The sequence below is a fragment of the Artemia sp. Qi Xiang Cuo genome, chromosome 4 (genome assembly GCF_049724085.1).
Source record: "Artemia sp. Qi Xiang Cuo chromosome 4, ASM4972408v1, whole genome shotgun sequence".
NCBI lineage: Eukaryota > Metazoa > Arthropoda > Branchiopoda > Anostraca > Artemiidae > Artemia > Artemia sp. Qi Xiang Cuo.
In genome coordinates this window covers 27,898,905-27,912,000 of record NC_142797.1, presented here as the reverse complement: position 1 = coordinate 27,912,000, position 13,096 = coordinate 27,898,905, and the positions used below count along the sequence as shown (strand labels likewise).

The following is a 13,096-nucleotide window of genomic DNA, read 5'->3' as shown; positions in this document are numbered from 1 at the left end:
GGATTTAAAAATGGATGTACAAAATTTAATACCGATGTAATTTTTCCGCTATCATTTATGATAAAACCGACATAGAAAGGTAAAACTGAGTAAAAATAATCTTTTTAAAATGACACTGCCGAAGGCAACAGATTTTTTCCAAGAGCTTGTTAACATTGCTATTCAAAGTTGCCTAAGGTTTAAGAAAGATATGCAGAAACGTAAGGCACTTACGATAACGGAGGGGCGGGGTATACAAAGTTTCATTTGCGCAACACTTGAGTATCACTGCTATGGATCAAAAGTAGACAAAAAATGGAACCAGAACGTCAAAATAAAAAAAAAACTGTTCTATCGGTATCATTTTTAAACCAACAGTAGATTTGAATTCTGACTTTTTGGTAAATAGTTCCCCTGAATTGTTACGCCATCTTTTAGGTTTTTAAATATACCTGTTTTTTGCCTTTTTCATTGAAAAAATACAACAAAATTATCCTCCTCTAAATTTTTATAAGTACATTTTCCCCCTCCCAAAACTCATAGGCCTACAATAGAGCATGTTATGTAAATAAATTTGTTCGGTTATTTTTTTATACTCTTGGCTATACAAATAGTTTGCTTTGTTACCGTTTTGTCCTTTGTTACTCTTCTTACATTCCTGATATGATCCAATTGCCTTTTGTTGACTTAGACATATTCAGAGTGTGTTCAATAGATTCAGAATGCTCCAGTATTACACCACTCTACAAATACATTACACAACTCATTCATTAGCACACTAGTTCTGGTTGCATTTTCTTGTTTCTGTAGAAAGTAGTATTTTCCTTTCTATTCCCGGTAACAATGTCGTACGAGAATAAAATTTTAGCTAAATTAATTATTGACACTTCCATGCTATGTCATGCCATGTTTCTGCCCAAAATTATTGCATGATTTCGGACAGAAATAAAACCTAGTGATGCATTTATAAAAGTAAAAACTTTAGTTAAATAAAAAAAAAACTTCAAATTTTATTTTTAAGTTTCAAAATCATTTTTTTGTTCTTAGGTCTGGTATATCAAATTCTAACCAAGGGACAAAATATTTTGTTTATTTTAGCCCTCAGTTTCACACAGCGGAATCGATACAATTTTTCCATTTGAAAATTTTTCAGGAAAAAGCGTAACCACAAAAAATTTTCAATGGGCTACACGATCAGAAGAGTAAACCTTAAGTCAAAGAGTTCGTGAAATTCCTTTCTTGCTCAAAAAAGGAATATTGATATCAATAAATACATCAAAAGAGTCAAATATTATAATGATTTCAAAAATATAAGATTCATCAAGTTTACAAATCCCCACTAAAAGATACGAGCCAGAAAAAATTTGTCGGATTTTTGAAAAATGTGGGAGACATTCACTAAAAAACAAGCAATCTTAACGAAAATCATACCACAAAATTCGAAGCATCGGAAATGAAAATCACACCATCAGATTTAGCGTATTAGATAACCATACTGTAGAGGTATCAAGCTCCTATCTACTTAAACGTCGAACTTTAAATTTTTTGCCTTTTTTTAAGATATTTATATATATATATATATATATATATATATATATATATATATATATATATATATATATATATATATATATATATATATATATATATATATATATATATATATATATATATATATATATATATATATATATATATATATATATATATATATATATATATATATATATATATATATATATATATATATATATATATATATATATATATATATATATATATATATATATATATATATATATATATATATATATATATATATATATATATATATATATATATATATATATATATATATATATATAATATATATAATGTATATATATATATATATATATATATATATATATATATATATATATATATATATATATATATATATATATATATATATATATATATATATATATATATATATATATATATATATATATATATATATATATATATATATATATATATGGTTGCGCACGTTTCCACCCAGCCAATTCGTACAATCAGATTTAATTTCTACAACCCTTAGTGCTTTAGGGACAAAGTGGAACCGTACCTTTAATACTTCCGATACTTTATCCACGGACTCACTCATAAATTTGGATAGAACTTTTAGCTTAGACATTGAAAAAGTTGGTGTCAACGTCGACCTCACTTCTTTCCATCTTGTATCTCTTAGCCCTAGAATTCATAGATCAAATTAAATTGAAGTAATATTATTAAGATTTCAGACGCAGTTGGATGACATTTGAGACGTTCAGAAGCTAAATCGGTTATCTTACCTTAGATTATTTTAGCAGGGAAGTGTCCAAACAATTGTTTTAATCATAACTTCTCACGTAAGTATATAATTTTCTTGAAATGAAGATCCAAAACAAAACGTAAGTTTTCTGAAGTTGTCAAATTTGCCAATATAAATTTCCCCTCCCCTCATCGAACTTGTCATTTTTACATAATGTTTACATATATAATTATGAGATAAGCTAATCATTCATTATGTTGAATAAGATGGACATATTTTTGTAATATTTAAGATGTAAATGTTTAAAAATCAAAGCATTAGCACATCTATCTAATATTCTAGAACCTCTTACTCTTTGTGTTTAAAATTGTTGGCCACGAGTTCTGATTCTAGGCGTTTAATAAAGTTTTGAATAATAAAATTTAAATATCATGACTTTAGATATTTAGGATTTTAGAAATGCCTAGGTGGGGCATCCTGATTAATGGATAATTCTTATGGGCCTGGCCTATTTTGGTGGGAATTTCCGAGCGGAAAAACCTCTTCCTAGCTAATCCACCTACTATGGGTTGCCTCCCCGTAGTAGCATAATATTTGTAGGCATGTATATATAAAGAGTCGGAGGTAACAGGCTTGCAACTGTCTGTGTAGGATTTCGACTCTTGTTGATTGAAGAGCATCGTGAAGTGCTGAAAGTATGTTGTGACCAAGATGGGCTCAGGATTGCACAAAGCCTTCATTCGTTCTGGAGGTCAGAAGGACTTCTCGCTGTCCGGTTCTAAGCCGGCTTAAGCGCTTCGGTGTAAACTTGATAGATGTGTAGGTCTCCTTCCTGTAGGCTACTGGTGTCCAAGACCATTGCTTTTCCTGAGGTCAAAATAATTTCAATGATTTAAAAAACATGAAAATTTTGAAAAAAAATTTGACTGACGAATTCAGACGATTCAACTGGACTTATTAGGTGTTTCAGAAATTCATATCCTAGGGGTAGGAAGCATGAAATTAAGTGATATAGAATTTGTTTACTCAGGCAGGAAGGATGAGATATATGGACAGGGAGTAGGCTTCATGATGAATAAGGAAGCTGCTAAGTCTTGTTTAGGCTGGGAAGGTATTGATAATAGAATACTAATCGTTCAATTTATGACTAAAAAGTTCAGGGTATCAGTTATAGTAGTATATGCCCCTGTAGAACCAACTGACGGAGATTCTAGTGACTCGGATGAATTTTACTTACAGTTACAGAAGCAAATAGACAGGGTCCCAAGTAGAAATATCGTGTTTTTATTAGGAGATTTTAACACCCAGGTCGGTAGTAATAGGGATAGATGGTATCTTGGCCAAGGTAAATTTGGCGTAGGAAAAGAAAACAGTAATGGCTAAAGACTGTTGCAATTTTGTAGGTATCTCAATCTATGTAGTTACAACCAATACGGTGTTTGGTCATAAATTGGCCCATAAGTTAACATGACATTCACGTGATAGTAAGACAACTAACCTTATGGATTATATTATTGTAAACCGAAGACTGGCAGGATCAATACAAGATACTAGGGTATATAGGAGTGCTGTTATTGATGCTAAAAGTAAAGATCGCCATCTGGTAGTGTCTAGGGTTAATTTAAAGCTGATATTTCAGAGGGGTAACTACCTCCCAGGAAGTTATAATGTTGACAGACTCCAGGACGAGAATTTGAGAGAAACTTTCCAGGAATAATTAAGTACTAAACTGAAGAGTATAAAATTAGACAATGTTGAAGATGGATGGAATAATTTTAGGAAAACAATTGCGAAGTTGCTGATGGTGTATTAGCGAAGAAAGTTAGGACCGCAACAAGGAATATTGGTGAAAAAGCCTTATGTTTAATCTTTATATGGATCCTTTTGATGGATTTTGCCTTAAGAAGCACAGAAAAGGCAATGGAAGGGCACGGAATGAAATGGGGAGAAAAAACTCTCCTGGACTTAGATTATGCTGGTGATTTAAGTATCCTAGAGTAAAGTGGAATGGCAATATAAGAAATGGTGATAAAAGGAACCAAAACAAAAAATTAAAAAAGAGACTTTGGATATTAAGATGTGAAGTTTTGTTAAGGTACTCTTTGATAAAGGGGTGAAACTCGTTTAAAACCTCACAGTAACAGTACATATCGGCGAGTAGGTCGTGACGGCCGGAAGGCTAAGTGGAGAGGATGAGGTTTACCAGGTTCATAGAAATTAGCGGATACGTTCTTAATACAGGTTTTGAAAATGTTGGACTTAGCGAAACCCAAGCAAATACTAACAATCCTTTTTTAAGTCGGTTAGGCGTGTAACTTTAAAAAGTGAGGAGCATGAGATTTTAGTCCCTTTGACCCTGAGAACCAACTTCTAAACCAATTCATTTTTGGGGCTAAGATCGTTGAAAAAATAATGCAAATACCAGACTAGATAACAATCACTAAACAAACCCCACCAAAAAAGAAAAAAAAAAACAAGGAATAGCCGCTTTTAGGAAGCTGTCTTCTGCCTTTATCTTTTATAGTTATTTACATAGATTTACAGCTCATTTAATGTCTTAATTATGTAGGATTTTAATTACTTAAGCTACTAAAAATTAAACTATTACCATGCATATTATTTAATCATTTACTGATTCGTCTAACTAGTTAAAATAAATTACTAGTAATGCTAATTAATATTATTGAATGAGTCGATTAGTCACATTAAATATTTAATACTCTGAAAAAAAAACCTACCTTGCAGTGCAAGTTTTACCTCCTTAGCTTGCGCTTGAAATATTTTTGGTCTATTTGAAAATATAGAAAAGTCTCTTATAAGCACATTCCGCAGTATGTCTAAATCATAAACAACCAAATGTGGAACAACCCCAAAATAGTATCCGTACATATTGCCATACTGCTGTCTCCATTCGCTTAAACAATCACTAGATAAGCTTTTCGACCACCGAAGTGTCCATAAATTTCCAAAAAATAAGTTTGGATCTGGGCCAGGAATTCCCAATTTTTTAAAAGTTTTATAGATTTTTCGCCTATTAAAATACCACTGCAGCACATAAATGACCACCGCAGTTCCAAAAATATTTGCTATAACTCCCATGATTATCAAAAAGAAACTGAATCCACGAATCTTTAAAAGAAAGATAAGAAGAAATATAAACAACTGAAAGTTTGTATAGGATTTGTTAAGGGAATAGTGATAAAGCAATTAGTGGAAAAGCCAGAATAATTAATGTTATTATTTAAACGGCATGCAAACAAAATTAAAAAAAAAATGTTACTCTTTATGGCTGGATTTTTGTTCTTCTGTTCAATAGCGTACGTACCAATATTTTTTTTATTAATTGTATGATTAATTAGATTTGGATCCAGTTCTAAAATAGGAAGGACCCCTTGGCCCCCCTTCCGTTGCATATATGGTTATACAAGCTTGTTTTGTAATTTGTCGTGTTTTTGTAAACTCGAAAATCCTTAAAACGTAACAAGTTTTGATTATGTGTTATTATTTATCATGACTTAGATATTGATATTTATTTATTTAACTATAACAATAATTTTCATACAAAAATCAATTTGATTCACCCAAAATCAAATGATTGACCTGGGTGAATAAGGTAAATGAAAAATATACCTGTAACTTTATTTAAATTCACTGTAATAAAAAGAGAAAAATATAAATAATACTACGGGGGCAGCAACTACATTCCTTGTCTGTACTGTGAGGTTACACTCACCAACCAACAAACAAATACAACTTCATTTTAATCAAACCTCCTCCAAAACAAAACTAAAATTCATACTTAGTCAGTAGTTTTTCTTTCAATTTTCCTTTAAAATCACTAAAATTTTCTATCTTTTCAAGTAATTTTCCAAATTATTCCATAATTTTGTACCCTTCAAAATAAAAGAAAACGTGGACCTGGCAGACACTATAGGTGGAGTATAGTAATCATTCCTATCCCTAGTATTGTATTTATGCATATTCCATAGACGTTCAATCATACCATCTTTATATGATTAAATAAAAAAAAAACAAGTTTTTTAAACTGAAAGTAAGGAGCGACATTAAAACTTAAAACGAACAGAAATTATTCCGTATATGAAAGGGGCTGTCCCCTCCTCAACGCCTCGCTCTTTACGCTAAAGTTTTTTATTGTCTTAAAAAACAAAGTTGTGAGACAGGGTCAAACTTTAGCGTAAAGAGCGAGGCGTTGAGGAGGGGACAGCCCCTTTCATATACGGAATAATTTCTGTTCATTTTAAGTTTTAATGTCGCTCCTTACTTTCAGTTTTAAAAACTTGTTTTTTTTTATTTAATTTCTGATCGTTTTTTAGTTAATGCAGCTTTTATTTTGGCTAACCGTCATTGAATAAGTAAACAAAATTTGCATAAAAATTTTACTTTTGTTTTGCTAAATGGATGTCTTTACAAATTAACTTACATAACTAACTTCTATATTCGTATATTTTTCTTCTGGCAAAAAATACAAAGTTGCAGATTTTTGCAGATATGAGCTTGAAACCTATGTAATAGGGTTTTCTGATACGCTGAATCTGACGGTGTGATTTTCATTAAAATTCTTTCACTTGTTGGGGATGTTTCCCCCCCTCTTTAAAAAATCGGGCAAATTTTATCAGGCTCGTAGCCTTTGATGAGTAATACTAAACCTAATAAAATTTATATATTTAGAATCAGCATTATAAACACATTCTTTTGATACATTTATTGACACCAAAACTTTTAAAAGTTTTTAAAAGTTTCGATTACTATTGAGCCGTATCGCTTGTTTTTTTATTGTTTTTTTTATTACGTATATTTTATTAAGTATATGAGGGTGTTCTCCCCTTAGTAAATACCACTCTCTTTACGTTAAAAGTTAAAAAAAAATTTGATTCACAAACCCCTGAATCACAAAGGCCGTTTAATTAGAATAGATAGCTCTTTTGAAAGCACTAAAAAAAACTGTAGCGTAAAGAGCGAGGTATTGACTTGGGGGAGAACACCCTCACATACGTTATAATATCTGTTCGTTTTAAGTTCTAATGTTGCTTCTTACTTTCAGTTGAAAAAACTTGTTTTTTTTTATTTAATTTCTGATTTCGTATTTTAAATAATGCTTGGAAATCCGGCGCCCCCTTCATAGAAATGTTCTTTACCCCAAAGACACATCCTCCACGGAAAGATTATCCAGAGTAATCCCCTCCTCTAGCCCCCTCCCCCCTCCAGAAAAAACTCCTTCCTGAAAATGTCTGTATACTTCCCAATAACCAATAAATAATTCTGGCAAGTCCGGCGCCCCCTTCATGGCAATTTCCCTTCCCCCATGAAAAATTTCATCATGGACAGATCCTCCAACATAACCCTTGACCCACCCTTCTCTCCCATTACCAGAAAAAAACCCTCCTGAAAACTTCTGTATACTTCCCAATAACCAATACTATATGTTAACATTGGGTAAAGTTCATAACTTTTAGCCCTCCCCCTGGGGCCTTCGGGGAATTAAGTCATCATAAAAGACATATTTATCATATTTTTGACCATGCTGAACAAAATGGCTATCACAAAATTTTGATCGGGTGACTTTGGGAAAAATAAGCGTGGGAGAGGGCCTAGTTGCCCACCATTTTTTTTGGTCACTTAAAAAGGGCACCAGAACTTTTAATTTCCGTTCCAATGAGCCCTCCCACGATCTTCTAGAACCACTGGATTGATACGATCACCCCTGGGGAAAAAAAACAAACAAACAAATAACCACGCACCCGTGGTCTTTCTTCTGGCAAAAAATATAAAATTCCACATTTTTGCAGATAAGTGCTTGAAACCTCTACAGTAGGGTTCTCTGATACTCTGAATATGATGGTGTGATTTTCTTTAAGATTATATAGCTTTTAGGGGGTCTTTCCCTCTTTTTTTGAAAATCAGCCAAATTTTCTCAGGCGCGTAACTTTTGATGGGTAGCACTAAACTTGATGAAAGTTATATATTTGAAATCATCATTAAAATTTGATTCTTTTGATGTATCTATTGGTGTCAAAAACCCGTTTTCTAGAGTTTCGGTTACCATTGAGCCGGGTCGCTCCTTACTTAAAGTTCGTTACACGAACTGTTTGATATATGCTGTATTCATGGATGATACTTAGGTGTCTTCAAAAATGGGAGAAAAGTGTTCTTAGTAAGGTTCACCTTTAGCTGATTCACTTTCAGCCATCTTGAAACCTCATTTAGCGATTCTCTTACCCTCTCTAGGAGCAACCTCCCTGACTTTGAATAGACATTACTTTGTTTAGAATAAATACTATATTCCAAAATAAAAACATCGTCTTATTGTGTAATCTCGAATTATTTAGTATTTATAATATTTTGGTAACCTCGTAATTTTTGCTCAATATAATTTGCGCCTCCTTTGGGTCGAGGTTGCAGGTTCAAGCCACAAATTGAATTAGCGTTCTCCAAAGCTTCTATGACAACTGTTCAAATATAACCATCCCTGGTAGAAATTAAATTAAAAAAACAAGTTATCTAAACTAAAAGTAAGGAGCTACATTAAGACTTGAAACGAACAGATTTTATTCCGTATATGAAATGGGTTTTTCCCTGCTCAACGCCCCGCTCTTTACGCTAAAGTTTGACTCTTTCTCCCAACTCTGCTTTATAAAACAATAAAAAACTTTAACGTAAAGAGAAGGGCGTTGAGCAGGGAACAAGATTGTTTAATTAGAACAATCAGAAGTTTTTTTTAAGTAGTAAAAACTGTAGCATGAAGAGCAAGGTGTTGAAAAAGGGCTTATCCACCTTTCATGCAGGAAAAAATAAAGATTAATGTGTTTCAAACATTCATGGTAACAAACCAAACAGTTCGTGGTAACGAACTGTAAGTAATGAGTGACCCGACTCAATAGTAACCGAAACTCTAAAAAACAGAATTTTTATACCAATAGATACACTAAAAGAATAATATTTTATGCTGATTTCAAATATACAAGTTTCATCAAGTTTAGTCTTACCCATCAAAAGTCAAGCGCCTGAGAAAATTTGCCTTATTTTCGAAAAAAGGGGGAAACACCCCTTAAAGGTCATAGAACTCTAATAAAAATCACACCATTCGATTCAGAGTATCAGGGAACCCTACAATAGAAATTTCAAGCTCCAATCTGCAAAAATGTGGAATTCTGTATTTTTTGACAGAAGAAAGATCATGGATGTGTTTTTTTTTTTTTTTTTTTTTCCAGGGGTGATCGTATCGACCCAGTGGTCTTAAAATATCACAGAAGGGCTTATTCGAATGGAAATTAGAGTTCTACCACCCTTTTTATGTGACCAGCAAAAATGGAGGGTAACTAGGCCCCCTCCCACGCTCATTCTTTTCCCAATTCACCCGATCAAAATTTTGAGATAGACATTTTGTTGAGCATGGTCGAAAAATACAGCAACTATGTCTTTGAGGATGACTTAATCCCCCACAGTCCCTGGGAGAAGGTCTGCAAGTTATGAACTTTGCCCAATGTTTACATATAGTATTAGTTATTGGGAAGTATACAGAAGTTTTCAGGGGGAATTTTTATGGTAGTTGGCGGGGGAGGTCGGAGATTAAATGGGAGGATCTTTCCATGGAGGAAGTTTTCATAGGGTAAGGGACATTGCTCTGAAGGGGTCGCCGGATTTCCCAGCATTATTTAGAAAAAAGATCAGAAATTAAATAAAATATACGACAATTTTTTCAACTGAAAGTAAGGAGCAACATCAGTAGAGGAGGGGGTGCTACTCGTGTGAGGGCTCCTTTTATGGGCATAGAATACTGACGGGGCTCCAAATATGGGCATAGCCTCCCTAGGGAGAACACTTGGTTAATGGGGTCAATGACCTATTTTTCCAAGGTCGATTTATTTGATGTTTCTATGTGTAATAGCTCCGGGGCGAAGGTTGCACATGCGCATTGAATTCTAACGGGAAACAATGTTATTGATCTAGGACTCGAGGGGGAAGTGAATTTCCGAGAACTTGATTGCGTAATCGATTGGGAATGTCATGGTGTCCAGAAATAGTATTTGTTGTTGTTGTAAGTGCACGCTCTCAGCGAATGTTATGATCCAGAAATAGTATTTGTTGTTGTTTTGGTCATGTACAAGCTCGAGGCGAATGTCATGGTGTCCAGAAATAGTATTTGTTGTTGTTGCTCTCGCCAATGTTATGACTTTCCCGGAAACAGTTAGATCAAGTGTTTCCTTCTCAGCCAATCAGCGAGTCGGATACATCCTCCTTCTCAGCCAATCAGAACTTTCTCACTGAGAAAACCATAAGCCACGTGGTGCTGGCACGAGTCAGAACACCTGTGCTGTCGACCTCAATCCACCTATCGTGAATCAATAATTCCTCTTAGAAACAACAAATTAATTTTTCCGTTCTTGACATATCAATCAATCAATGACATCATCTGTCAGACTTTAAAAATTTCCGCCTAGAAACATTTCTCCAGGAATAGATCCATAACATTAATGTCTTTGCCTCGGGAACAGTTCTACTGGTCGAACTCCAAAGGATATTAATAACCAAAGGCCATGGAAACAATTAGGCAAGAAACATCTTAGCGATGAATTGTTTTAGCGCGCGAAAAGGTTTCATATTAATTTGAAATGCGTTAGCGCAGAGATGCCAATAACAAAGGAACACGCTGAATTTACGTTTAGTGATTATTTGGGCGAAACTGTTTTAGACAGGTTATGGAACTATTTCGGCGAAACAGATAGAGACATTTTAAAAGAAGATTTTGAAGAGATTTTGGAGGAGGTTTTGAGTGTGGTCGTTATAATACACAAGTTTCATTTGAACAGTGTTGTGAGGTCCTCTAACCCAACCCCAAAGGGTTCGAATCCTCCTACCCCAACCCCGAAGGAAGCCCCCGGTCCTCAAAGGCCCCCCAAGCTCCCAAAGGCCCTCCACCGGTCCCCAAATGTCCCCCAGGCCACCAACTGTCCCCCCGGACCCTCAAAGGCCCCCCCAAGCTCCCAAAGGGCCACCAGCGCCCCCAAAGGCCCACCCAGACCCCCAAAGGCCATCCCCGGGCCCCCAAAGGCCCATCGAGCCCCCAAAGGACCAACGGGGTCCCAAAGGCCCTCCACCAGCCCCCAACTGCCCCTCCGGACCCCCAAAGGCCCTCCCCTGGTCCTCAAAGGTCCCCCGGGCTCCCAAAGGACCAACGGGTTCCCAAAGGCCCTCCCCCGGTCCCCAAATGGCCCCCAGCCCCCCAAAGGCCCTCCCTGTGCACCAAAGACCCACCCAGACCCCCAAAGGCCATCCCCGGGCCCCACAAAGGCCCATCGCGCGCCCAAAGGACCACCGGGGTCCCAACGGCCCTCCACCGGTCCCCCAAGGGCCCCCCGGCCCCCAAAGGCCCCCCCAGTGCCCCAAGGCCCGCCCGGTGCCCCAAATGCCCTCCCCCGGCCCCCAAAGGTCCCCCGGACCAGAGAAGTGCCGCCGGGATAACACACACACACACCAAGTGCAGCCGGGATATGCAAATGTAAGCGTTTTTTCCTACCTTTCTATTTATTCATTTTTTAGTCCTTTTCAATCCCAATATAAACTTATCTCTGTGAGATATTAACCCCTCACCCCCCCCCCCCAACCATTGTTTTAAATTTATCTCCCTCGGAGATATCTAAATGTAATTTTTTACAATGAAACCACTCTTTTCTCTGCTCCCCCCTCCCTCGGAGATATCTAAATATAATTTTTTACAATGAAACCACTCTTTTCTCTGCTCCCCCTCCCTCGGAGATACCTAAATGTAATTTTTTGCAATGAAACCACTCTTTTCTCTGCTCCCCCTCCCTCGGAGATATCTAAATGCAATTTTTTGCAAAGAAACCGCTCTTTTCTAATCTTTGCTATCGCTTCGTTATCTCATAAGCGAATATTTTTAGGTAATTTCTATTAATAATCACTGCCTTTGAAACTCAAAATGCTATTTTTTCTAATCTTTGCTATTTTCTATGCATTCCCCCCTATCTCTTCGCTGTTATCTCATAAGCGAATATTTTTCAAGGATAATTTCAATTAATGCTCACCATTTGAAACTCAAAATCCCCTATTTTTCACAATTGATTACCACAAAGTTTCAAGAGAAGGAACTGAGTGAGATTATCCACATTTATATATTTGTCACATATGGAACCCGTAATTTGCGCAAGGATATTTTAAAATAACTTTCAATCTTACAAAGCCATGCCAATATTTTAGTGATGTGGAAACATTGTTGATGATATACTGAGTTAACGATTCTCGAATCTAATTGTACTGTTTCCCAAGGAATACGCTTGGAAACAGAACAGACACGCGATTAAAAATAATCTAGGCTCATTTGGAGTCATAGACAACCTGTACGGGGAGTAGTCGAAACGACTTATACCGTCTAACAATACGATTTTTTGGGGCAGTAGGTAAACGCCTGGGAGCCATCGAGCCCGAAATGCGCCGATGGGTCCGGGGAGTGCTGTGGGGGCAAGGTTAGGGAAGTGCCGGGGGATGCGCCACGGGTCAGGGAAGTGCCACAGGGATGCGCCATGGGCCCGAAAAGCATCGCGGGAAGCGTTGCGGGGCCCGAGAAGCGCCACAGGGATGCGCCAGGGCTCCGCACCGCGCCACGGGTGGTCGGGGAAGCGGGGGGGGGAAAGGTTAGGGGGGGCGCGGGGGGGAGCGCTGAAAAAAAAAAAAAATTTTAACACTGAAAATAAACGATCAAATTGTCGCCTTCTATGTCATATCTTAAGTTGGAACTTTCAGTTGAATTAACCAAATGTTATTAATGATCGGGCTTTTCTGAGT

At 36.1% G+C, this 13,096-nt stretch overlaps 1 protein-coding gene across 1 annotated transcript in view; it reads right to left on the bottom strand.

The window, feature by feature from the left end:
- LOC148952957 (cytochrome P450 3A14-like) overlaps positions 1-5,374 on the bottom strand; it is a 29,113-nt gene extending 23,739 nt beyond the window's left edge. The window contains exons 1-2 of the mRNA XM_089088204.1: positions 5,014-5,374; positions 2,090-2,214 (exon numbers count right to left, since the gene is read on the bottom strand). Of these exons, the coding sequence (XP_088944330.1) occupies positions 2,090-2,214; positions 5,014-5,374 (486 nt within the window). The remainder of the gene's footprint in view (positions 1-2,089; positions 2,215-5,013) is intronic.
- Between the last annotated feature and the right edge of the window lie 7,722 nt (positions 5,375-13,096).